Source organism: Capsella rubella, unplaced genomic scaffold, assembly GCF_000375325.1.
Source record: "Capsella rubella cultivar Monte Gargano unplaced genomic scaffold, Caprub1_0 scaffold_7, whole genome shotgun sequence".
In the NCBI taxonomy this organism is placed as follows: domain Eukaryota; kingdom Viridiplantae; phylum Streptophyta; class Magnoliopsida; order Brassicales; family Brassicaceae; genus Capsella; species Capsella rubella.
In genome coordinates this window covers 5,975,106-5,997,853 of record NW_006238917.1, presented here as the reverse complement: position 1 = coordinate 5,997,853, position 22,748 = coordinate 5,975,106, and the positions used below count along the sequence as shown (strand labels likewise).

Below are 22,748 nucleotides of genomic sequence, written 5' to 3'. Positions count from 1 at the left end.
AATAATTAATATAAAGAGAAATTTTATTTAATTAATGACAATGTATAAAGAGAATCAAACCGGTTTGGTTAAGCTTTACCCACCACTGGTTTAAAATTTCCAGTCACGGAGCTTTTAGGTCGATCCCGTCGTCCATGTCAGAAGAGCACCTGGACTAAGCACTAAAAGTCCAACCAACAGAACGTCGCTGCTTGAACCCACTGGACCAATGGCGCCTCATGATATTCGCCGTCCTTTTAAACGGCGGCCTATCTCCGATCAACAGAAACGCCGGGAACTTTCCCTTCTCCGTCAGTCTCAGCATCGCAGTGACGCTCAGCAGCGAGCTCGAAACCTCGCCTCCTCCGTAATCTCGCTCCAATCCTCCTCGCCCGATGTCGACCCGGAGATACTATCTGAACCCGTGCCCGAGCTCGACGAAGGAATCGAATCGGAATCGACTAGCTTTGACGTTCGTCAAGCTTCGTGGCTCAGAGGACCTGAGTCTCGCAAGTGGTTCGCGAGGCAGCTTATGTTACCTGAATGGATGATCGACGTCCCTGATAATTTGAGCCGAGATTGGTACTGCTTCTCTATCATCCTTAATCCTATGTGTGCTGCTTCTCTTGCTTCATAAATCATAAACGTCTGATTATGAGAATTGGTTGGTTTTTAGGTTTGTGTTAGCAAGACCAGCTGGAAAAAGATGTTTTGTAGTTTCATCTGATGGAACAACAGTTAGTAGAGTACGCAATGGGTCTATCCTGCATCATTTCCCTTCTGCGTTGCCTGGTGGTGCCAGGAAAAAAGGCGCTTCTGGACCCGCAAACTCGTATTCTATACTAGACTGCATCTTTCACGAGGTAAAATATGCTTCTTTTTTCGTTCTCTGATTGGTATGATTGATATTCTTGAGCTTACTAGGAAGTGGTTTGTTACTGGCTATGCAGCCGGATCAGACATACTATGTGATTGATATGGTTTGTTGGAGGGGTTACTCGCTTTATGAATGTACAGCAGAGTTCAGGTTCTTTTGGTTGCAATCGAAACTTGCTGAGACTGGTGCTTGTGATCCGCCTTCCTTTTATCATAAGTTCAGGTTCAGTGCTGTTCCTTTTTATAACTGCGACCAAACCGGACTTCACTCCGCCTATACAGGATCATTACCTTATGTCAAGGATGGACTGCTGTTTTATAACAAGTAAGTGCATCATTTTATCTCGCCGACTTGTAAGATTCCATCATGTTTACTGCGCTGCCCATCTTTCCTTCTCCTGCTGTCTGAACTTGCTTAAAGTTTGGGTGCCTTGAGGTTTCTAGTTGTAATCAGCTGTTCTCTTGTTAATCTAGTACTGTTGTAACTAGCCTAGGATTTGTGTAGTTAATTGTAACTTTTCCATCTCAGCAGAGGACCTTAAGTCATTAGGTGAAGATGAAGGTTGTGAAGGAAGATTAGGGAATGCATTTGGTTATGATGGTAGGGTTTTAGTTTAGGCAGTAGGGTCGGTAACCGTTAAAAAAATTCTTCTGGACATTTGGTTATGATAAATGATGATTACATTAGAAAGAGGACCCATCTTTTTATCCTCTGTTTTATGAATGTTACTGTATAATATCACTGGTTGCTTCATCCTCTTGTTAGTATCATGGCATCATTGTCTCAACAGTCTAGTGTTCTTCTTGACTCTTTCCCCACTAAATTTCATGTAATTCACACAGACATGCACATTATCTTAGTGGAAATACTCCTCTTGTGTTGATATGGAAGGATGAGAGCTGTAGTCAGTATGTCATCGATACAGATAACAATGGAGAAATTCCAAACCAACAACATGTAAGTGGATTTACATACATTTTCATACAAAGTGTTTAGTGTTACACTTTCATTTATAAAGTCTTAACATATTCTCTTTGTATTTTGTATATGCAGATCGTCTTGGAGTTGCAAGAAGAAGGAAAACTTGTAACATCAGATGATCCACCTGTACAATTTAGTTGCTTAAATGCAGATTTTGTAAAACAGGTATGTTCAAAATATAATAGACTGATTTGTATTTCCTTACCAGTCTATAAACCAAGATTGTATGATCAGCATTTGGGCGAATTGAAAATTGTAAGAATATATTATCTTCTTTTCGAGTTACTGTGCCTATGTTAGTTATAGAGACTCTGTGTACTCGGAAGTTAGTGATATTGCTTAGTAATATCTTCTTTCTAGCACCAACGGATCCCTCTAGCTTAGTACTGCTCTCTTTGCTCTCTTTGTTATAGATTTCATGCACCCGTAATAACAGATTGCATTTAAATTAGCTAAGGATGATTTCACTCTGTGTTATTTTGCTAAATGTGCTGTTCGTGCTATGTCGGATGTTAAAGTCAGGACTGTCTTCAGGAAGTCTTATTCGTTTTGCCATTGGCGATGGAGGGCTGAACTGTGTGGATGGTAGATTTGAGAAGGCGGATTTGCAATATATTGGAGTGTCAAATCGAGCCAGAGCCTTTGCTGATAGCTATTCCAAGGTTGGTACTCTCTTTCTTTGCATATGCATACCAACTTTAGGAGAAACATGTTTATGAATTGACTTGAGCATTTACAATCCATCTTGCAGATCATGTTTCAATATATGGCCCGACATTCTCCCCTGAAAGTGGAAGATCTTGCATCTACGATTTCGCATGAGAACCAACAAGCCAAGACCCCTGAAGTAGAGATGTCGGATTGACCAGTAGAGAATCAAAAGTATATTGTTTGTTCACTGTGTTGTGTTCGTGCAAACAGAGGGAAGCAAATTCTTAAAAATGTAGCCACCTTTTTTTTGCTTCTCACAAGAGTTATGATTGAAATTTTCCAGGAAAATGAAAAGAAAAAATTATTTATAGTAAAACCCTGCAAACGAAGATATCAACAAATATTCCAATAAAATCGAGTAAGTAGCTAATTATTTGGAAGCAAAAAAAGAAAAAAAATTATAAAAAAACTAAGAAGCTAATTGTTTGGAAGGACAGATGTAAAAAGAAAAAAAAAAAGATCATGAAGCTGATGTAGTGGGCTCGCAGCTATCGTGAGTGCAAGCCAAAACATCTCTGTAATCTCTGGAGATGTTGAAGGAGTCATACACTTGGCCAGTGCTGCTCTTCTTGTACTCAAAGAGAAGCGATGAGTGATCGAAAGCAGTCAACTTCACAAACCCAAAGTCATAGTCTCTGACCAAACTCCATTTGGGTACCAGAGAGCTAAAGGGAGACAAGTGACTTCCAGCACCACCAACAACAACGTGGATGGTTCCTTTGAAGGTCCCTGAGTAGTGATCCTTATCATTGTTCACACATTGGCTCTGCAATAGAAAACCAAAAGGTAAGTGAAGAGCTCAGCGACCGAAAATCGAGCAATCTATGATGGGATCAAACCTCGTAAATGGGGCAGGTTCGCTCATAGTTATGGACATGGCCGTAGAAAGCAAGGTCTACTTTGTACTTCTGCCATAGTTTCTGTAGGCTTTCTCTTCCCATCGGCTCTTCAAAGGTTCCTTCTTTGCCATACCAATCATTGGTGGAATAACCAAGGACACGATGAGCCATAAAGATGAGCCAAGGCTGAGTCTTTCTGTCTACAGAGGCAAGGCAACGCTCGATGAATTGATATTGCTCTGTGCCTTCTCTCCAATCGTGTTCAGTGTCTGCTATACAGAAGCGGAACATCCCGTAATCCGCTCTGTACCTGCCCATTAAACCGAGATATGTAAGATATTGTTATGGAACTTGCAAGAAATCGTCAATGGTTATTAACTTTACCAGAATTTAGCTCGGTTCTCAGCAGGAAAGTAGAACATGGTCTCTGCAGGAACACCACACTCTCCTCCAGAGTCTGTCCCGGCATAGAAAGATCCAGTGTCAGGCCAATCACGCTCGTGGTTTCCACTGCAATGAAAAAGGAATGACTTGAAGCACTGCAAGAGTAGTAGAGGAAGAAGAACAATGATGAAGCTTTTCTTATTGACTAACCTCCCAACCATGTAGGGGACAGTAGAAGCGATGGGCTCAACTTGAGCTGTGAACTGATCCCACTGGGAGATGTAGCCATTGGAATAAGTGAGATCTCCAATGTGGAAAACAATGTCAATGTTCTTCAAGTCCTTGATGACTTGGTCTGTTGTATTGAGGGAACCAGGTTGGTAATCATTGTACTCATTAGAGCCATCTCGCTCACCCTGAAAAATAGTTAATCAAGGAAAACCATTTGAGATATTAATAGCGCATGGAGATCATAATGGCCTAAAAGAAACATACCTTCCCCATGTCACCAAATATTATGACCCGTTGTAGCGAGTCTTGTCCAGGGTAAGGAGATGACACGAAGGTGTAATTCTTGCTCCAAATCGTTGTCCCATTGACCAAGTCATGGCCTAGCCTATATGTGTATCTGGAAACCAAAGGATTGAGAGTAAGCAGTTATGAAACTAGATTGGTACTCCTGGTTTAGAGTAAAAAGAGGCAAAGTAGAGATTTCATACTCGCGGTTTGGCCAGAGTTCTTTCAAGAAAGAAGTATGAAAGAAACCAGGATCACGCCAACCAACGGAACGAGCAGGGTTACCTGTGTAAACATCACATGTATCCAAAAATCAAATCTCTAGAATGATCCAGATGAATAGGTTCAGATATCCCATCACAAAAAAAGGACGTACCACACATGCTGTTTCTGTTGAAGGTCACTGTTCCAGCTGGTGATCTTCTACTTGGAAGTCCCTTTGCACTCCATTCAATGAAAGGAACAGCCTCATTTATGTTGTACCCACTCGTCCATGTCACGGTCATCTATCAAAAGAAAGATCAAAAAGAAGCCTGTTTTAACCAACTCCAAAACTTTGTATTCCCTTTGACTCAAGTAAGTTGTGGAAAAACTTACTTCATCCCAATTCTTCGTTAATGCAAGACGCGGGTAGACAGGTGCTTTAGGATTGACGAAAGCTACAGGATTCGAAACCCCGATAAGATGTGGCTGTGATATTCAAAAGATCAATAAGTCCACTTGGTATATATTGCAGGTATACAATATACTAAAACCTGAGAAAGCTACTATAGTTAACCAACCGTTTGAACTCCATTGGTAAATAGTGCAAAAGAGATATCAGCTCTCTGATTTATAATCTGTAACTTGAAAGTCACATTCCCTGACTTCATATACTCCGGATGAGTGTTACAATAAATGTACTAGCAAATAGAAAAAAAGAAATGTTAGCAGGACTTAAATCAAGAAATCATAGATCAATCAATACATGTAAAAAGAAAAAAATCCAAACCTTGATGGGAGATGAGCATATGTAAGGAGTTTTCTCTTTGCCACCATTTGTTGGCCAACAGTTACCCGAGCTAGCAACAAAGACGAATTAATAATGCACAACAAAAGGCACGTTCACACAATCTAGCTATATAACAAAAACACATATGAAGGTTAGATCATAAAATACTCGAATTTAGCTGGCGAGAAAACTCCAATCCAGTCGTTTGAAGAGGGCTTGGGGTTGGAGATAGCAACATGTACCCATTCAGTATCTTCCCCCTGTTAGATGAAAGTGAGATATCAAAACAAATCGATGAAAGTTTGGTTTCTGAGATACTTGATGAAATCAAGAAGACATATTCTCTCACTATAACGGCTAAAACCAGACCATTATACAAAACTTTGACATTGAATAATCTCCTAAGAATATATATATATATATATTAGTAAAAGTAGAATCTGACAAGAACAATAACATCAAGAAAGACTTAGTTTTGGAACCTGAGAGCCAAGAACTTGAGGGGAAGCGTGAATCTTGACAGAAGTATCCAAAGCAAGACTGGTTTCGTAGATGTTAATCTGAGCCAGTGCTTGATCTCCTCGACCATTACTATTTGCATGCCCCAAACATAAGCTCGAGCTTAGCAGAGCGGTGAAACACAGAAGCACAAGTAAAACTCTAGCCATTGTTTCTTTGTTGTGACTTAGAAACAAAAAACCTCGAGATGGATATTTATTATAAATTTTATAATCAGGTTGATATCTAAAAGAATCTTCAAATATTGATTCATCTCTATCGAGTTCAGCATTCCTCGATTATCCAAAATATTTTCTTTCACCGTTAAGTCATTGTGATAGAATATTCTAAAAGTTTATTTCTTGATTAAAATAATATTCTAACAGTTTTTTTTTTTTTTTTATTAATGATAGTAACAGTTTAAAAAATTTTAATGATAAACCAAAAAAAATTAGATTTTCCGTTTTTTTTGTGGGACTTATTAGGCTGATCGGGGTTGGACCGGCTTTTAACCGGAAATTAAATAAAGTGGACTGTCATTGGCTGTGGGGAGCATCACATCGGAGAATTCATCTGAAGAAGAAGAAGATGAAGAAACCGTCGAAGAAGAGCGAGACCGAGTTCTGCAAGGTGTGCCGATTGCATCACGACCAAGGCTCGCGCCACAAGTACTTCCCTCGCCACAAAGACTTCCTCTCTACCTTCCTCGATCGATTCCGTTCGAAGATAGCTGACGTCAGATTCTTCCTGAAGAACCCTAGCGTTCTACGACCAGAAGAGCAGTCTCAAAACCGTGTTTGGTGTGTCTTTTGCGATGAGGACATTGTTGAGCTCGGTAGCTCCTTCGCCTGGTATGCCACTACTTCATCTCTTTCCTATTGATTTGAGTCTTTTTGTTCCTTTTACGAACCTAGTAGCTTTGTTACTTGAATGGTATGTAAAATCGGCGTGTGCGAGAGAATTATTGTTGTTGATAGAGAGTTAACTGGGATTGTAACACATAGAAGGAGAAAATTTGAAGTGTCTTCTGATGATAATTTTTTTCTTTTACTACACATAATATTTGGTTTGGATACTTTTTACCAGTTCTAAGGCAATCAATCACTTCGCAAGCTCGGATCATCTTAAGAATGTCAAGCAGTTTCTTTGGAAAAATGGCCCGGCAATGGATTGCATAGACGATTTCCGAATTTCAGAAGCTGATGTAGCTAAGGTATGCACTATGTACGAGAGGGTTATGCTCTTCTGTTTAAAAGTTCTTAATCTAATTGTCGCCAGTATTTTTTCATAACCTGGGGCACAAAGCCACAACCTTCGCGGTTTAAAAGTGTAGCCGTGTTATTTGTTGAAGTCTCTAATGGAATTCTCTCTATGCTGGATGCAGTGGAGAAGAAAATGCCAGTCATTGGGAAATGAAGATGCATCCTCTTTTAAAGGGTCATGTGGACAGTCTGGGACATCTAATGATATCCACAATAAACTTGCCTTTAAAACTATGGATAAAATTGAAAATGTTCCTGCACCCCATATAAATTCACATCATTCCAATGATGTTATGCCTTTACAGTATAATACGAATAAGTTTCAGATATCACATTCAGAGCTTTCTGGAGTTGCACATCATGCTTCATATCTGAACATGGATGCTTCGCACCTCCCTTTATGTACTGATCCGCTGAGTCATCTACCAGGTATTCTTTTTTCTACTTCTAATCTCTATTTTTTTTTTTCAGTTTTGGAGTATAACAAGTTGTATATAATAGTCTCAATGAATTATGTTCTCTAGGGAACGGGTTTGGCAAAGATTCCATTGCTTCTAGAACCAAGGATTTCCCGAGCAATGGTAATTATTGCAATCAAGAGGTGCGTTTCAGTTATAGAAACATTAGCTATGCTGCTTTTGAAATACTGATGTGTAATGTTTTCAGCTGCTTCTCAAAAGTAAGGTGAGAATTAAATGATAGATCTTTTAAATCAAATAAGACAATCAGTTGTATTTGAAAGGTTGGTTGTATTTTTAATACATATTAGATATTAGACGATTGAGTAAAACATTTGGTTGTTCCAGATGTCATTCAAAGTATTTACTTGTCAAATCTGAAATAGTTTGTAACTACACTTTAGATCTTCATTGTTATATTGACATTGCACTCTTCGTGTTAGATAAGATGATCTGTAAGATACTTGGCTTAGAAATTTTGGTTGTAGGCAATGCTTGTAAAGGTAATGGCAATAACTATTCCTTGGTTCAGGTTTGCGTAATTGTGTAATCATCAAACTTCCATTATGATTGAGTCTCCTTTGTCCATGTGTTCAATTATGTCATGTTATTCCTTCGGGTTGAACATTTACACACTCATTTTCCAAGTCCAGACTTTTTCATATAAGCCTATTTACTAACATTGTCTTCATTCCAGGATAAAAAACAAATTAAGGGCAGTTACAGTTCTCCTGGTAGGCTGCTACTTGGCATTCAAACTTTATCTGTATTGTGTTAATTTTATGATCAGTGCTCCAACATCTAGGTCTATGAAATTTATTGATGTAGCCATTCTGATATGCACTTAGTATTAATTGGATTTATACTCTTTTTTCCTTTTCAGATGGGTTGGTAGTGACAAGCATTTCTTCCTCACATTCAAGCGATGCTTGCGGGAATGTTCACTCTGGAGCTCCTCCACCATGGCTTGATGCAAATGATGGGAAATCTTCTAATGTTCAACTAAACCAATCAGACATGAGCAGCTTTCAGGCAAAGATACCTGGAAAGACTCGTAAGCTGAATCCTAACAGGGTTGGCGCTGAATGGGCTGAAAGGAGAAAAATCGAGATAGAAATGGAGAAGAGGGGACATGGAATAAATAATAAGATTGATGCAGATTGGCTTCCTAACTTTGGTCGAGTTTGGCAATCAGGCACTCGAAAAGAGTCCAGAAAAGAATTTGAAAAGGAAAAACGGAAGTTAGTAAAACCTGAAAGCATCTCTATAGAATCAGAACCAGTCAAAGTACAACCGTACATTAGCAAACGGGCGGTAGGTTTTACCTTTATAATAACATTTAATTACAAATGGCTGGTATCATGTCGGTTAGTTTTGTTTCTAATCCTCGACTTATTTGTTTGGATTGATATTTCTCTTAACCACATATCATGTGTGCTCCTTTTATACTCAACATAAATGGATACATTTTGCTTTGTTGATACTGTCTTTTTAATATACTTTGAGATATACTTTTCAGTGGCCTTATGTACTTACATTAATTGTGGTTGCAGCGAAGAGAGAGTGTTGAAAATGGATGTGGCTGACATCCAAAAAGGCAACCAGTACGAATTACTCATGTAGAAATTTTATAATCCTCTTTTCGTGGAGATCCTGCTCCAGTGTATTTTGTTTCTTATGTCGAGCTATGAAAGAATTTTAGAGGTATGTAATCCTAGATACTCCTTTGAAGTAGTGTAAAAATTGGATGAAATATTTTATTTTTTGGTAGGAAGAAAGGGTTAAAGTTTTATGTAGCTTATGTAGTAATGGAATATAGCATAGAGAAGGCCTCTCTGCGACCATCTGATCTTCCTTTGGGTTCTTCTTCTTAAGAAACATATATATCTTTCCATCTGATGTTTCTTGTTCTTGGGGAAATAAATGAAATAACTGTGTGGTGCATAGATTGTGGCCATTTCAGCAAATTGTATCCATTTTCTAGTTGGACACACATTTTAGGAATGACATTTATACACTGTTCAAATATGTTTCCTTAAGCTGATTTGAGATAAAGAAGCAGTAGTGTGTCGAACTAAGTGGCAATAATGTTGCTCTTGTTTAAATGTACAAAATTTTACTAATGTCTGATGAGGACCATTTCTGGTGAGCAAAACCTGGATGCATTTGATTGTCCCTTTATACTAAACTTCCAGAAGTTCCCTTTAGCTGAAACCAGATTCTCCTGACATAAGAATTCCCAGGAGAGCCACTTCTCAGCAGTCCTGTGCACATCATGCACGAAAACATCTGTTGTTGAGTTATTACTTCCTTCTCTTGCTAACACAGCTGCAGTATATATGCTCCCCATCCTACCTGGTGCCTCTAAGTTGTCCCCACGAGGTCCATCAACAACTATCACATCCCATTTGATATTGTGTACTTCCAGTGGCAAATCCCTCAGTTCCATTTTGCATTGTGATGAACCTTGTTGTAGATTATTCATCTTAGGTGCGCATGCAGGATTGGCTCGAGTATGTCGAAGCAGATTGTAAGCATTTTTCATTTCCATCTGATGGTATTTTAAGCTGTAGATTCTTGTGTTGTTTGGGTTTACTTTAGCTTTTGGTATCATTATCTCTGCAGGCTCATCTTCTAGAATGACGGTAATACCTCTAGTGTTGATTGAAGATAACATGAGGTATTGAGGTGCAAACCCGAAAACAAGAACGTTGCAAGGGGATCTACGAGTAACAGTATCTGATAAGAGCTTCAGTTCCTTTTCCGTGAGAGCACTTGGGCCCTCATTAGCCCTGAGCTGCTGACTGAACTCAGATGGACTCACACGATATGTGGTTGAAGATGAGGACCTAGAAGCAGAGGATGAAGACTTGTATGAAATCCGGAGGAGTCGGAGAACGGAGAGGCTTGAAAGAACAAAGATAAAAAGAGGTATGAGTTTACGCACAGTGAACTTTGGCATCTTGATCTTTGATTCTCTCTGGTGTTTGTGATCATCAGGAGAGGAAGGAGGTGAGAATCTGAGTAGAGGATTTAGAATAGGAAGTGAAGATTGATGAAGTTGCGGAGGCATTATCACTATTCTCACCGCTCTCTGAATATCACCTGGTTCTCAAAAGGGTTCATGTCTTTTGATTTTTAACTGATCATCAATTATGTTTGTCAGTTTGTGTCACCTTCGAGTGAATAACAAGGAAAGGTCGTATTGCTTCTGTTCGAAGATTCTCACTTTATTCCTTTTCTTGTTGTCATGTCGGAAATTTGCTGGTTAGTTTGGATGTACCTAATATCATAATGATTATTATTTTTCAATTTGTCATGTCAAAAATATTGGTCGAAGGAAATAAACGTTTATCTAAGTGATTGCAATAGGGGATTAAGGTGGTCCGTTATCGTAGGCGACAAATCTTAACAGTGCTAGCATTAAAATATGGAAGCTTAGATTAGAAACAAAAGGCATCGAGCAATTACAGATTTGAGGAATATTCGAAAGAATTTGTCAAATATTGGTCTACTCAGACTGAAATCTCTGGCTTAGTAATTAAATAGGATTTTGTCAAAATATTGGTCTACCCAGACTGAAATATCTGGTTTGGTAATTTGATAGAATTTTAATCTGCAAGTTTCGTAACCGTAGCTAAGGGTTTGGCCTCGTCCAAAACTTCCAATTTATAATTGTAGAGCGAAATAAACAGTGACATATCTCAAACAGAATGCAAATTACTGGAGACTGATCTCAAAAGTGTGGGTTAACTAGGTCAACAACAAAAGTTTCCTCTTTTTGAGTATCTGAACAAACAAACAAAAAAACTGTGAAGTGTCTTCATGAAACAACGAAGCTTTAACTACCCTTTTCCATCTTTATCTTCCCTTGATATCTGCAGACAATTCAAACCAAACTTCAGAATAGTTCCAAAATTACAAGGGCATGGTAAAGCCACTTTTACTATGCAATATCCCATCCGTCTATATGATCGAAATTACTTTGATTACGCATATTCCCTTTACCATGTCAATGCAGAGTTCATGATCAAATCGCAAGTATATCAGCAGTACTAAACAAAAATCTGAGAGACACCACAGAAACTAAAAAAAAAAACTCAAGCTAAATAACATTCCTTTTACCACCAAAATTTTAGAGTACTATCATCGGAACAAATAGTTCAAGGTCAATGCAAAGTTCATAATCGAATCCAACAACACTTTGAACCAAACCAACAGTTCCATGATATTGATAAACAATCCTAGTAGATGTCCATATGCAAATTGCTTATTTAGTATATCTAATGACCGAAGAAATTAACTTTTACTGTCTAATCAGCAGCTTTAGACTTGGGGTCATGGCAATCTAATGAGCTTCTAAGAGATGTAGAGACAGAGCAGACAAGTACTCATCAAACAAAAACATCTTAGATATATAGATGAATCCATGTTACACAAAGTAGCTTGCTAACCAATTATAAAAGTACGAAAATCATCAATTAATCATCAATATCAGACAAAACTCCCGAATAGATTCATGCATGGCTGGGAAAGAAGGAACTGGTGCAGAGAAATATTACCTAAGTGGCACCGACGATGATGTTGTTGATCGGAATAAAGATGAGCTTCACAAAGAAGCCCACGAATCCCATTACTACGAACCCAATAGCTGTACGCACTGCAACTTTCGTGAATTCTACAACAAACAAAAAAGGCAACAAACACTCAGCACACAGATCTCTCCATTCAAATTCAAACAATACCAGATCTTCCCAATCCAAAAAATACAACTCGATAGATCCAGCAGCTCAGACGATTAAAAATACACAGATCGCTCATCATTACCTGATCTAGAGACACCAATTTCAAGCTAAGAAAAAAAAAATGCAAAATTCGTTGACCAGTGTCGTTCAATACCTTTGCGATCTGGCTTGTGACAACGCTTAACGAGGCGAATGCTGTCCTTGGCGAAGTCTCTAAGAGGATCGACGACGGAATCGATGGCGTCCATGGCGCTTTTTTTCTGACGACTTTTTTTTTTAATTTTATTTTGCGTTTTCGTTTTTATTCGAAAGAGAGAAAACAAATTGGGAGTCTTCGGAGAAAATCAATGACAAAAGGGCTATATAGAAAAAGAGAGAGAGGGAACGTCACATGGATATTGAATAGCCAATCACAGACCGAGCCTCGACGGACGTATGCCATGTCAGCAAAGTCAATACCTTAATGGGCTCACACAGTAACTTCATTCAAGCCCACGAAAACAAAAGCCCCATTACTTTGAACAATTTAAAGTTTTGCTAAGTATTCATTCAAATGATAATATGATAATTTCTACGCACCTAAATCCCTTAGATATTATAGGAGAAGGACGCGCAGACAAGTCGCTAGAACTAACTGGGAGGAATGACACTTGTAGTTAGACCTGTTTTGCTGGTCAAAAGAAGACGCTCCACCAATACTACTCGCTATATGCTCCCAGGAGGCCGCACCAATATTACTGACTTTATGTCTTATGACCCCAGGTTCATAAATTTGCTCTTGCTATACTTGATTCTTGCTAACAAATTAAAACCTCTCTCATTAGTTTCCTTGTTATACTCTCCATTAGGTCCTAAGAGGGTTGCTCTAAAGAAGAAGATGGAGATGGAGAAGAAGAAGAAGATGAAGAAGTAGAAGGCTCTCGCTTAGGAGAAGACGAACCTCTTTGGTGTTTTTAACTGTGATACATAATTACATACATACAATGCAACCTTTGTTTTTCTTTTTATTACTCCCGCTTAAGACACATGTACATCTAAGTTACTTAACACAAAAATCACTTGGTTGAATACACTCCTCTCTCTCTCTTAAGCCTTAGTACAATACTATAAGTTATACTATTTAACATTTGAAAGTTGAACAAGCTTTCTTTGATTTTCTCAAAAGGACAAATAATCAAACTCGTATTTTATGTCTCAAGCAGTGCGTTGTAAGGCTATGGAGAAAAAAAAACATTACTTAGCAAACATATTCTATTTACTCCATGGATTCGAAGGTAGGAGCATACCAACCGAGTTGGTCGATGAGCTTATTCATCCTCTCTTCTTGTCCCTTAGAGTCTCCAAAAGCAGTGGTGAAAGGATACACGAATGTAACCTTAGTGGCCATACACCTGTAAGCAACCACATCTTCCTTCACCAAAAACTCCATCACATCTCTGCTAAATCCTCCTCCTTCTACCTCTGCCTCCAAATATCTCCCTGCAAATTATTGTGTATTATATATAATCCGATTTCTCCATAACTAAGAGTCATTACAACCACACATTATGATTCTTGGTGACAAATAATTACCATATGGGGTATCTTCAAGAACCACAAACTTAGGATTCTTCTGAGTGCTCACTAATGCATCTTTCAATTTCTGTGTTGAAATGTTGAATCAGAAACAAGAATTGAGATGATGAAGATCATTAAGGTAGAAATAGAGAGACCTGAATGGGATCTTGTCTATCGGTTTCAGGGATCATCAATGGAAATGAGAAGGAAGATGAGGTTGGATTCGTCGATACACATCCTGGGTTCGTGGAAGGGCACGGCCTAATTTTGCTACACATAATGACCCAAGAAAGAGTAGCTAGAATCAAAAATAAAAAGCAAAAGCAAACTATTCTCAGTTAAGAGCGGGAAGAGGAAACAAACCCATTGAGAAGACCGGTCTGGACGAACTTGGATTGGGTGAAAGGAGTGGTGGGTGGCTGAGAAGAGGAGAGAGAAGGAATGGCTAAGGCAGGGGAAGAAGAGGTTAGAGAGAGAGCAAGAGCAAAAGAGATTAGGTTTGGTAAAAGAGAGCTTGGGGAAGAAGAAGAAGAGAGTTCTTGACTTGGTGTTGGGTGTTTCAATGAACAGGAGAACTTGGTGGTGGTGCTCGGTCGTGGCGGGAGGATGAGCTGCAAACTGGTGACCAAACTCATGTTTTAGAGTTTATGGGTTACTCTCTTCTCCTCCAATTATTACATTCCCACTTACAAATAGTTTATTTAATTTTTAACAAAAAAAATAAGTTTTAAGTTTTTTTTTTTGGTCACCAACAAGTTAAAAGTTATTTTAATTTGTTATTTCCCAGGAAAACAAGAAAAATATATATACATAAAATTGATGTTCAAAAATCGAAATGAATATAAATGGTTTACTAATTAGAACCCCTTTCATACTCCTCTTGTTTGAGTATCCTCCAATGTTCTCACTCCAGAGGTCATCAATTTTCGAGAATTCTTTTTTCTTATTTTGATTCTATCTACTTATTTAAAATACTTGTATAGTTTTTATCTACATAAAAAAATACAATATCCGAAGTACATTGTAACTAATACTAACAGAATATAGAATGTATGTTGAACAATTATAGCCCTTATTTATATAATAAGTTGCATTGAATCTTACATTTATTAAATCAATTTGATTTCAATAAATACTGACTCCATGGCACAAGAGAAATCAGATTTAAGAGAGAGAGAGAAAGAAATGAAACGTCAGAAAAGAAGTTCAATCGTCTTGAAGAATCTATGTATTTTTTTTATTTTTTTTTTTAGTTTTAACCTACGAATTCAAAATACTGTTTTTTTTCGTCTTCAAATGCAATAAGCCAAATTCGATCCTTTTGCAGAGTTTGTGCAGGGAAAAGAGAATGAGAAGGATTCCAACGGACAAGGAAACTCTAGTTTCACGATTTCGCAGGTATGCTAATGCTTGACTAAGTTTTCATTCCTTTTTCTTTCTTCTTCTTTGAATAGCATTACTTATCTCATAAAATTTTGATAAAGATGGAAAATGCAAACAAAGAGGGAAAAGCTTTTGTCAAAAAATTTAGTACAGTATTGTGTCTCACAACCATTGATAGTTTTACTAGATTATTATGTTTACATTGGAGAAGAAAAGACTAGTGTATTAGGATGAACCACTAATTAAGAGTTAAGACCATATGTACTGTATATTAGTTTGTTTTAAACTCGAAGTAAAGACTACTATTATTACACACAAGCACAAGCACCGATGAGAATCTGACATTGTTATGGTGCCATGTAAAGGTCGTGTGGCTAACTAAATCTCATTTTAGTCGCCTCTGGAGATATTCTTTTAGTATCATCAGTTTACGAGTAACGTCAATTCTTAAAACATCTGTAAATTGGTGTTTTCTATCTATAAAACTCATACGTATTTTTAAAAAATATTTGTTTTGCGGTTGAAACATTTAGGCATTTCCATTTATATTTTTCTATTTTAGTAAATTACTGAGAGGAATAATAAAAAATAAAATAAAAGGGGATCACGAGCGTTGACCAAAAATCGACTAGGTGTTGCGCAAGGTCCAGTTACAAGATAATCGAGTGATGATATACACACACGCTAATTCCAGTTTCTGAAAGCAAAGGGTTTTGTTCAATTGATAGCTTGAATTTGCGAATGGACGGCGAAGAGCTCACCGAGCAGGAGACCGCCTTGTACGACCGCCAGATTAGGGTTTGGGGTGCTAATGCTCAAAGAAGGTTACTTTCTCATCCCATTCTTCTTCTACTCTAACACTGTTCCTACTTTGTACCTTTACTGTGTTCGCGTTGATTTTGTTTCAATTCTGTTTTTTACCCGAGTTAGTTGCTTCTACACTATTGAACTCGTCACTTCTGAGATGAACATGTCTCTTCTGTTACTGGGAATTTCCAAGGTTCATGTTTCCCCTGAGATAGTGTCTTAACGTTGACGTCATTTTTCTACTAGTGTAGTGTATTTGGGTTTTACACTTGTAAGGTTTAACCTGATAGATTGATGTAATGGTGGTACTCGTTGTTCATTCACATTTTTCTTTTTGTGCTTTGCTTGCAGATTGACCAAATCTCATGTCTTGGTATCTGGAATAAAGGGGACTGTTTCTGAGGTAGGCTGTGACTCTATGATTTATGTTGAGATATCATGCTCTTCAATTAGTTAGTTAATCTAATAGTTTTTTACTGCATTTCCTGGACTTTTGTCTCCATTTGGTGGGTAGTTTTGCAAGAACATTGTGCTGGCAGGAGTTGGTAGCGTGACCTTAATGGATGATCGTTTGGTGAACGAGGAGGCCCTGAACGCAAACTTCTTAATTCCGCCTGATGAAAACGCTTATCGTGGTAAAACTGTTGCTGAGATTTGCTGTGACTCACTCAAGGATTTTAACCCTATGGTCCGTGTTTCTGTAGAGAAAGGTTTCCCTCTATTACCTCTCCTTTAACGTCTTAATGACATACCGACTCTCGTCTGATCATTGTTTCAAATCTTTCAGGTGATTTGTCAACACTTGGAACTGAATTTTTCTCGAAGTTTGATGTTGTGGTTATAGGCTATGGTTCTCGTGCTACCAAAGTATGGATAACAGCTTTTACATACTTTCCTTTTGCTTTCACCTTCAGTTGCTTCATAACAATGTATATTCTTCTTTTCTTTTGCAGAAATCTGTCAATGAAAAATGTCGGAAATTAGTCAAACGTGTGGCATTCTATACAGTCGATTGTAGAGACTCATGTGGTGAGATCTTTGTCGACCTTCAAAATTACAACTACACAAAGGTACTTACATGATCTGATGTTACGTTCTTCCTGTCCACTATATGCTGCTTCGTTTCATCTAGCTCAAGTTTAAGTCCATTAACACCTCCGAAATACTTAATATTTAATCGTCCTTTGTATTGCTTTCTTGGCAATTGTCTCTCCACAGAAGAAGCTTGAAGAGACAGTGGAATGCGAACTAAATTTTCCGAGTTTTCAGGTATAATTCAACAATGTTTTTTGCTAGTAAAAATCCTTACATATGCATATGTAGTAAACATTAACTTTTTTGGTTTATTGCCCCAGGAAGCTATATATGTACCATGGAAACCGATGCCTCGGAGAACAGCAAAGCTCTACTTTGCTATGAGAGGTTGTTACTACTCACTGCAGCTTTATTCTTGATTGTTTTCCAGAAATAAATGAAAAATGAAATCCCATTGCAGATACATATAACAAAAGCTGCTTCTCTAATCTTTGGTGATTCTTGTGAAAATTTTCAGTAATAGAAGTATTTGAGGAGAGTGAAGGGCGTAAACATGGAGAATGTTCACTACTCGATCTTGCCAAAGTCCTGGAAATCAAAAAGCAACTTTGTGAGGCAAATGTAAGCAAGTGTTTTTTTTTGGTTTGCCATTCTTTAGAAAATGTCAGTTCATTGAAAAACTGAATATTGCAACAGTTTGTGAGCGAGAGCCATATACCAGATAGTCTCTTGGAGAGACTAATCACTGGTACTATTGAATTCCCACCAGCTTGTGCCATTGTCGGTGGAATATTAGCTCAGGTTCTTTCTCTCTCCCTCTCTTTCCAGCATTCGAATCTTCTCACTAGAAACTTTGAATCTGACAAGAACGATTATGATGATGTTGCAGGAGGTGATCAAAGCAGTATCAGGCAAAGGAGACCCTTTAAAGAACTTCTTCTTCTTTGATGGTGAAGATGGAAAAGGTGTGATGGAAGATATTTCTAACTCTTTTACCTCTTAGTTAGTATTAAGTGTTATAACCTGTGACTCCTAAATTTCAATTGACTCTGATGTTTTATGAGATTCTATTTATAACTCAATCGTTTCTTTGCTTTACATTATGAACGTATTAATGCAAAAATTATTCTGGAATTTCGTGTGGTCAGTTAAGATTTTCCGGGATAGAATCATTTTCTTCAGTTATTGACATTTGAACTGTTGATTTCAAATTTCAAATATTATGTATTAATTCAAAGAGTAAAACTCAGCTAAAAGTAATTAAATAGAGATTAGAGAGTGAGATCTCAAAAGATTTCACCCTATTATAAACCACATTCTTGTTGATTCATAGTAAAGTAGTAGATTGTAAGAAAAGAAGATGGAAGAAAGAGAGGAGAACCAACACGAACGACTGGAGCAGCAGTTGAAGGAGCTCGAGAAAGAATGGACAGCCATGAAGACAGGTAAAAGCTCATCTGCGGTTTCAAGGATCACTGTGGAAGAAGCTCTTGAGATTGTCGAAAACTCTCCAAGGAACCTAATGCTCTCACTCCAAAACGAACCAGAGGCAGAGAGCACACAAGTAAGATCACCCTTAAGGAGAAAACTATTTCACGACTCTGATAATGATGATCAAACCAAGAAGGGGGCATCGTCTTCTCATTCATCTTGTTGGTCTTCGAATGTGACGAGTTCGAGTGATAATACGAAATCGAAGAAGAAGACCATTGGAAGGATTGTCTATGTTACTATAGTGCTGCTTTTGTTATGGTTTTTGGTTGTATTGGTGAACGGCTTTGATCATTTCTGCACGAATACACATAGCAATAATACTTTGGTTCCAACTTGATTTATACACATCATCAAACTCAATCGATCATGTTATATATATAATACGAAGTTACAATTCTTCTTTGTCTTGTTCGACTTTCTCATGTACTCTGCTTACTTGTTCTAAAAGCTACAACGGAAATTGGTGTTAAGCCTCAAAGAAAGCAGTCGAAAAGGCTATCAAGGATATAAATAACCTCTTCTGAAGCTTATTTGAATTTCACCTTAAACCAAACTAATTGTCACAAAATTTAGAAGTTTGAAAAGAAAGTAAAAACAATAAGCAGCAAAAATATTTAATAAAATGACAAAAGGTATGTCTTTAAAGAAATCAAATGAAAAAAAAATAAAGCGATGACAGAAGCTCTCACCGACGTCTTCTCTTTTATATTTGTAGGTCGGTGTAATGTCGTCGACGCCTTCAAGGTTAGAATCTCGCCACGTGTGGGATAAATTTAACTGAACCGAATCGAACCAGACAGAATAAAAACGGATTCACTAATTGAACCGATGGATCAGACCGGAGTAGTTGATGTCGGCATCAGTGATTCAGCGTTCTAGTATTCCTACTAAACCGTACCCGTATCTCCCCAAGTAAAGAGCCAATGAAAAGGGTGTGAACCAACCAATCAACTATAGCAAACCGTACAATATATGTCCGAGATGCCTTTACCTTCCTTTCTTCTATAAATTAGGTTCTTCCTTTCACATTTCTTTGTCTTCTTCTTACAGAGAAAATTAAAGAGCCTGCCTCGATACTTTCACGGACTTGTCTCTCTCTCTTTTAACATCTAAAAATTTCCGAAAAATCTCGCAAGGAAAAAATGGACAAGTTTTGGACTTTCCTCACTGCTCTTCATTCAGGCGCTGGGTATTATTATTATTCTTAATTCACCAACAGCATCGTTTCTATTTTATTGTTTCCTCTGTTTCGATTTCTAATTTTGAAAACGTAATTGGTTTTGTGAAATTACAGGCCCATAGTGATGTTGCTGTATCCATTGTAAGTTTTTTTTTTTTAATTTTCTCTTGTTTAAGATTTACAGAGACAAAACCTGAGAAAAAACAAATTGTAATAACGTTTTGAAAAAAAAACACAGGTACGCATCGGTGATAGCAATGGAGAGCGCAACGAAAGTAGACGACGAACAGTGGCTTGCGTATTGGATAATATATTCGTTCCTCTCACTGACGGAACTGATTCTGCAATCGCTTCTTGAGTGGATTCCCATTTGGTACACCGTGAAACTTGTGTTCGTTGCTTGGCTTGTTCTGCCCCAGTTTCAAGGCGCTGCTTTTATCTACAACCGTGTTGTCAGAGAGCAGTTCAAGAAACACGGCGTCCTCCGCTCTTCCCACCACTCCAAGTCCACCAAGCCCAACATCCTCCAATCCATCTTCCCTCACCGGGTATATTACATTTTTTAACTTTTTGGTCAAAGTAAACTTTTTCCTAGTTTTCCTAGGAAACGTAAAGTGATTAGTTCTCTAACGTAGCGACCATTTAGCATATAACAAGTGTGTTATATGGTTTTTGTTAATTCTTTAATTTCTTTGTGAAAGTTAATTGTGAATTTAAAATGTGATGTAGGAGGGACACGAGGCTCACAGTCACTGATTCAGAAGACAGAGGAAGCCTTGTTGACAAGTACTATTATTGTAATGGAGGTGTTGGAGTTGGTGGTGGTCCCATCAATGTCCTGTCTAATCTACTATTTTGCTTTTTGTTTTTAATTTAGAAAAAATGGGTTTGGAATGTTGATGATGATGATGATGACTGAACGAGGTCTGTCTCGTTTTATATTAGAAAATGTGGCTTTTTCACCTTATTGTATTGATTTAGCTTCCACGCGTATATGCTAATGTTATTCAAACAAATCCCTCTCTAACATATGAGTATGCGACACGAATATCTTACCAGATCAACAAAACAATATTTGCAACATCCAAACGAGAGTGAGTGGGGTTGTTTGTTTTGGCTGACGTACTAATATTTTGTTCAGTAATATATAAGTACTGAGATTAACACAACGATATTAAATTTAGCTAACTAAGGTTTAGTTCTATTGATGAATTATATAAAGGACCACAAGGTCGTCAACAAGGTCGAAATTAGATGATGCAAGCAAAAATGTGAAAACATAGAGAGAGATACTTTTGACTTGAAGTCTTTTGATGTGCAAAACTGAATAAACTACGCTTCCAAAAAAATGAAACCCACAGATCTTATTTCATCCTCTGAGCAGCCTCCTTGGCTAGAATTCTCTCCTTAGCCTTAGTCTTGGCCTGTGATTTTGATCCCATAATACCACCTCCCCACTTCTTACGGTACTCTTCAAACTTGTCATTGAAGTTTGCCTGTGCAAAATGATGAATCACAACAAGTTGACACCATTCTAGAGACACATACAACAGATTCTAAAAACACATAGATGTAACCAAATCAACATTATTCTCACCTTGATGGCCTCCAGGATTTTGCTGAATTCCATCTTGTCCTCGTTCTTTACTGTGGTCAAACACAAGCAAGATGCTGTTTTCTGGTGGACAATCTGCAACAAGTCATCAACAGAAGAAGAAGACCACTGATCAACTACATGTTTATTTTTCTAGATAATTCTAAGTAAAGCCCTCAAGGTAAACAATCATAGTTACCGCTCCCAATCGTGATTTCCCCTTGACAATGCAGTAAGGAACCTCCATTTTCCTGCATAATGCGGGCAGCCAGACGACCAACTCAATCGGATCCACATCATGAGCAATCACAACCAATTGAGCTTTGTTCTGCAATCAAACAAAACAGATAGGTTTCAGAAATGATTCCTGCAGCAAGCTTAAAAATTCATAGAGAGTGACAACTGAATCGGTCAGAAAGGGAAGAGACCTGCTCAATGAGGTAAGTCACATGATTAAGACCATACTTGACAACAATTGGCTTCTTAGACTCAGAAGGTTTGCCCTCAGCCTCAGACTGAGCCTTCTTGAGAAGACGATCCTTCTTGGCAGCTTTGTCCTCAGGCCTATACTTGAGAAGAAGCTTGAACAGAGTAGTGGCTGCAAGCAATTACACAAACATAGGGTTAAACAGCTAAAGATGGGTAATCAAAAACAGAGCAACAAGAGGAAAGGAGATAAAGACCTAAGTTTTTGTCAAGGGTCTTGGTGAACTGGTTAAGTGCTGGCGGGACCTTCAACCTCTGCTTGAGGATACGCTTCTGCCTCTGCAGGCGGATCGACTTTGGCCATTTGATGTATCTGGAGAGATCCTTTTTGGGAGGCAATGCTCCTCCGATCCCAAACTGCTTCGGACGCTTCTCAAATAGTGGGTTTGTTACTTTGTCCTGAAACCAAACAACAGTTTCAGGAACCAAGAACAGAGAAATATATCTTCAGAGAGAGAGAGAGAGAGAGCAAAACAAAATCACTTACAGGCTTCCTCTTGGTAGCCACTTTGACTCCTCTCTTTGGGGCCTATAATTTAAAGTGAGAAAGAAATCAATTTATCACATTGAAAAATCACAGTTAAACAACAATGGAATACATAACTCCAGATTCTACTACACATTTCTAACCAACCAAAGTTGCATAAAACTATAAGATCAAACTAACATATTACACAGCTATTAGCTTGAATCTCAAAAAAAACAAACTGAGGCTAAAAAATCCATTGATGTAGTATTCTTGAAAAATATGATTCACCAAAAAATCTAAAGCTAAAGAGATGAAAGCGTAAATCCCTTTTTTGACAGCTGCAAACAGATACAACACTACATTCATCTATAAGACAAAAAATAAATTGATTAACGAACAAAAATTGTTCAGAAGATGTACCATTTTCAGCTTTTCCGCAGCTCAAAACACTGGTAAACCCCAGAGACGACGAACGAACAAACAAAAGAGAGAGAAAGAGACA

At 37.9% G+C, this 22,748-nt stretch overlaps 10 protein-coding genes across 11 annotated transcripts; 5 read left to right on the top strand and 5 right to left on the bottom strand.

Moving 5' to 3' along the window:
• The first annotated feature begins 100 nt into the window (after positions 1-100).
• Positions 101-2,854, top strand: LOC17878269 (snurportin-1). Its single transcript, XM_006283750.2, has 7 exons — positions 101-561; positions 656-842; positions 930-1,180; positions 1,699-1,813; positions 1,910-2,002; positions 2,356-2,499; positions 2,589-2,854. Exons 1-7 carry the CDS (start codon positions 209-211, stop codon positions 2,700-2,702), a joined length of 1,257 nt encoding a protein of 418 aa, XP_006283812.1. The 5' UTR covers positions 101-208; the 3' UTR covers positions 2,703-2,854.
• On the bottom strand, positions 2,835-5,946 carry LOC17879653 (probable inactive purple acid phosphatase 24). Of its 2 annotated transcripts, XM_006283282.2 has the most exons (12): positions 5,761-5,946; positions 5,447-5,538; positions 5,279-5,348; positions 5,070-5,189; positions 4,885-4,977; positions 4,664-4,793; positions 4,491-4,572; positions 4,267-4,399; positions 3,982-4,187; positions 3,772-3,897; positions 3,388-3,697; positions 2,835-3,314 (listed from the first exon to the last, which is right to left on the bottom strand). In XM_006283282.2, exons 1-12 carry the CDS (start codon positions 5,944-5,946, stop codon positions 3,009-3,011), a joined length of 1,854 nt encoding a protein of 617 aa, XP_006283344.1. In that variant the 3' UTR covers positions 2,835-3,008. The 2 variants fall into 2 exon arrangements, with proteins under 2 accessions (XP_006283344.1, XP_023634192.1); XM_023778424.1 differs by lacking the exon at positions 5,761-5,946 and having other exon boundaries at positions 5,279-5,319; positions 5,444-5,516.
• A 380-nt stretch (positions 5,947-6,326) lies between these two features.
• LOC17878484 (TITAN-like protein) lies at positions 6,327-9,463 on the top strand. The gene is made up of 7 exons (XM_023779010.1): positions 6,327-6,627; positions 6,863-6,989; positions 7,161-7,467; positions 7,563-7,639; positions 8,194-8,230; positions 8,380-8,810; positions 9,050-9,463. Exons 1-7 carry the CDS (start codon positions 6,365-6,367, stop codon positions 9,080-9,082), a joined length of 1,275 nt encoding a protein of 424 aa, XP_023634778.1. The 5' UTR covers positions 6,327-6,364; the 3' UTR covers positions 9,083-9,463.
• A 108-nt stretch (positions 9,464-9,571) lies between these two features.
• On the bottom strand, positions 9,572-10,839 carry LOC17879924 (probable methyltransferase At1g27930). The gene has a single exon (XM_006282829.2). It carries the CDS (start codon positions 10,567-10,569, stop codon positions 9,616-9,618), a length of 954 nt encoding a protein of 317 aa, XP_006282891.1. The 5' UTR covers positions 10,570-10,839; the 3' UTR covers positions 9,572-9,615.
• A 311-nt stretch (positions 10,840-11,150) lies between these two features.
• On the bottom strand, positions 11,151-12,563 carry LOC111829539 (protein transport protein Sec61 subunit gamma-1). The gene is made up of 3 exons (XM_023778795.1): positions 12,396-12,563; positions 12,059-12,174; positions 11,151-11,374 (listed from the first exon to the last, which is right to left on the bottom strand). The coding sequence occupies exons 1-2, from the start codon at positions 12,487-12,489 to the stop codon at positions 12,059-12,061; spliced, it is 210 nt and encodes a 69-aa protein (XP_023634563.1). The 5' UTR covers positions 12,490-12,563; the 3' UTR covers positions 11,151-11,374.
• Positions 12,564-13,338: 775 nt separating this feature from the next.
• Positions 13,339-14,463, bottom strand: LOC17880914 (thylakoid lumenal 17.9 kDa protein, chloroplastic). Its single transcript, XM_006285869.2, has 4 exons — positions 14,162-14,463; positions 13,954-14,068; positions 13,814-13,883; positions 13,339-13,720 (listed from the first exon to the last, which is right to left on the bottom strand). Exons 1-4 carry the CDS (start codon positions 14,431-14,433, stop codon positions 13,497-13,499), a joined length of 681 nt encoding a protein of 226 aa, XP_006285931.1. The 5' UTR covers positions 14,434-14,463; the 3' UTR covers positions 13,339-13,496.
• Positions 14,464-15,784: 1,321 nt separating this feature from the next.
• Positions 15,785-18,157, top strand: LOC17877487 (SUMO-activating enzyme subunit 1A). The gene is made up of 10 exons (XM_006284056.2): positions 15,785-16,005; positions 16,340-16,391; positions 16,503-16,698; positions 16,776-16,855; positions 16,942-17,058; positions 17,207-17,257; positions 17,344-17,410; positions 17,541-17,644; positions 17,720-17,824; positions 17,913-18,157. Exons 1-10 carry the CDS (start codon positions 15,923-15,925, stop codon positions 18,024-18,026), a joined length of 969 nt encoding a protein of 322 aa, XP_006284118.1. The 5' UTR covers positions 15,785-15,922; the 3' UTR covers positions 18,027-18,157.
• Positions 18,158-18,232: 75 nt separating this feature from the next.
• Positions 18,233-18,855, top strand: LOC17880446 (protein SINE4). Its single transcript, XM_006286076.2, has one exon. The coding sequence runs from the start codon at positions 18,384-18,386 to the stop codon at positions 18,852-18,854; it is 471 nt and encodes a 156-aa protein (XP_006286138.1). The 5' UTR covers positions 18,233-18,383; the 3' UTR covers position 18,855.
• Positions 18,856-19,548: 693 nt separating this feature from the next.
• LOC17879419 (HVA22-like protein d) lies at positions 19,549-20,724 on the top strand. Its single transcript, XM_006284659.2, has 4 exons — positions 19,549-19,706; positions 19,812-19,838; positions 19,936-20,245; positions 20,427-20,724. Exons 1-4 carry the CDS (start codon positions 19,660-19,662, stop codon positions 20,451-20,453), a joined length of 411 nt encoding a protein of 136 aa, XP_006284721.1. The 5' UTR covers positions 19,549-19,659; the 3' UTR covers positions 20,454-20,724.
• Positions 20,725-20,857: 133 nt separating this feature from the next.
• Positions 20,858-22,745, bottom strand: LOC17879900 (60S ribosomal protein L7a-2). Its single transcript, XM_006284321.2, has 7 exons — positions 22,667-22,745; positions 22,265-22,306; positions 21,975-22,176; positions 21,720-21,889; positions 21,491-21,619; positions 21,295-21,387; positions 20,858-21,193 (listed from the first exon to the last, which is right to left on the bottom strand). Exons 1-7 carry the CDS (start codon positions 22,667-22,669, stop codon positions 21,062-21,064), a joined length of 771 nt encoding a protein of 256 aa, XP_006284383.1. The 5' UTR covers positions 22,670-22,745; the 3' UTR covers positions 20,858-21,061.
• Positions 22,746-22,748: the final 3 nt, after the last annotated feature.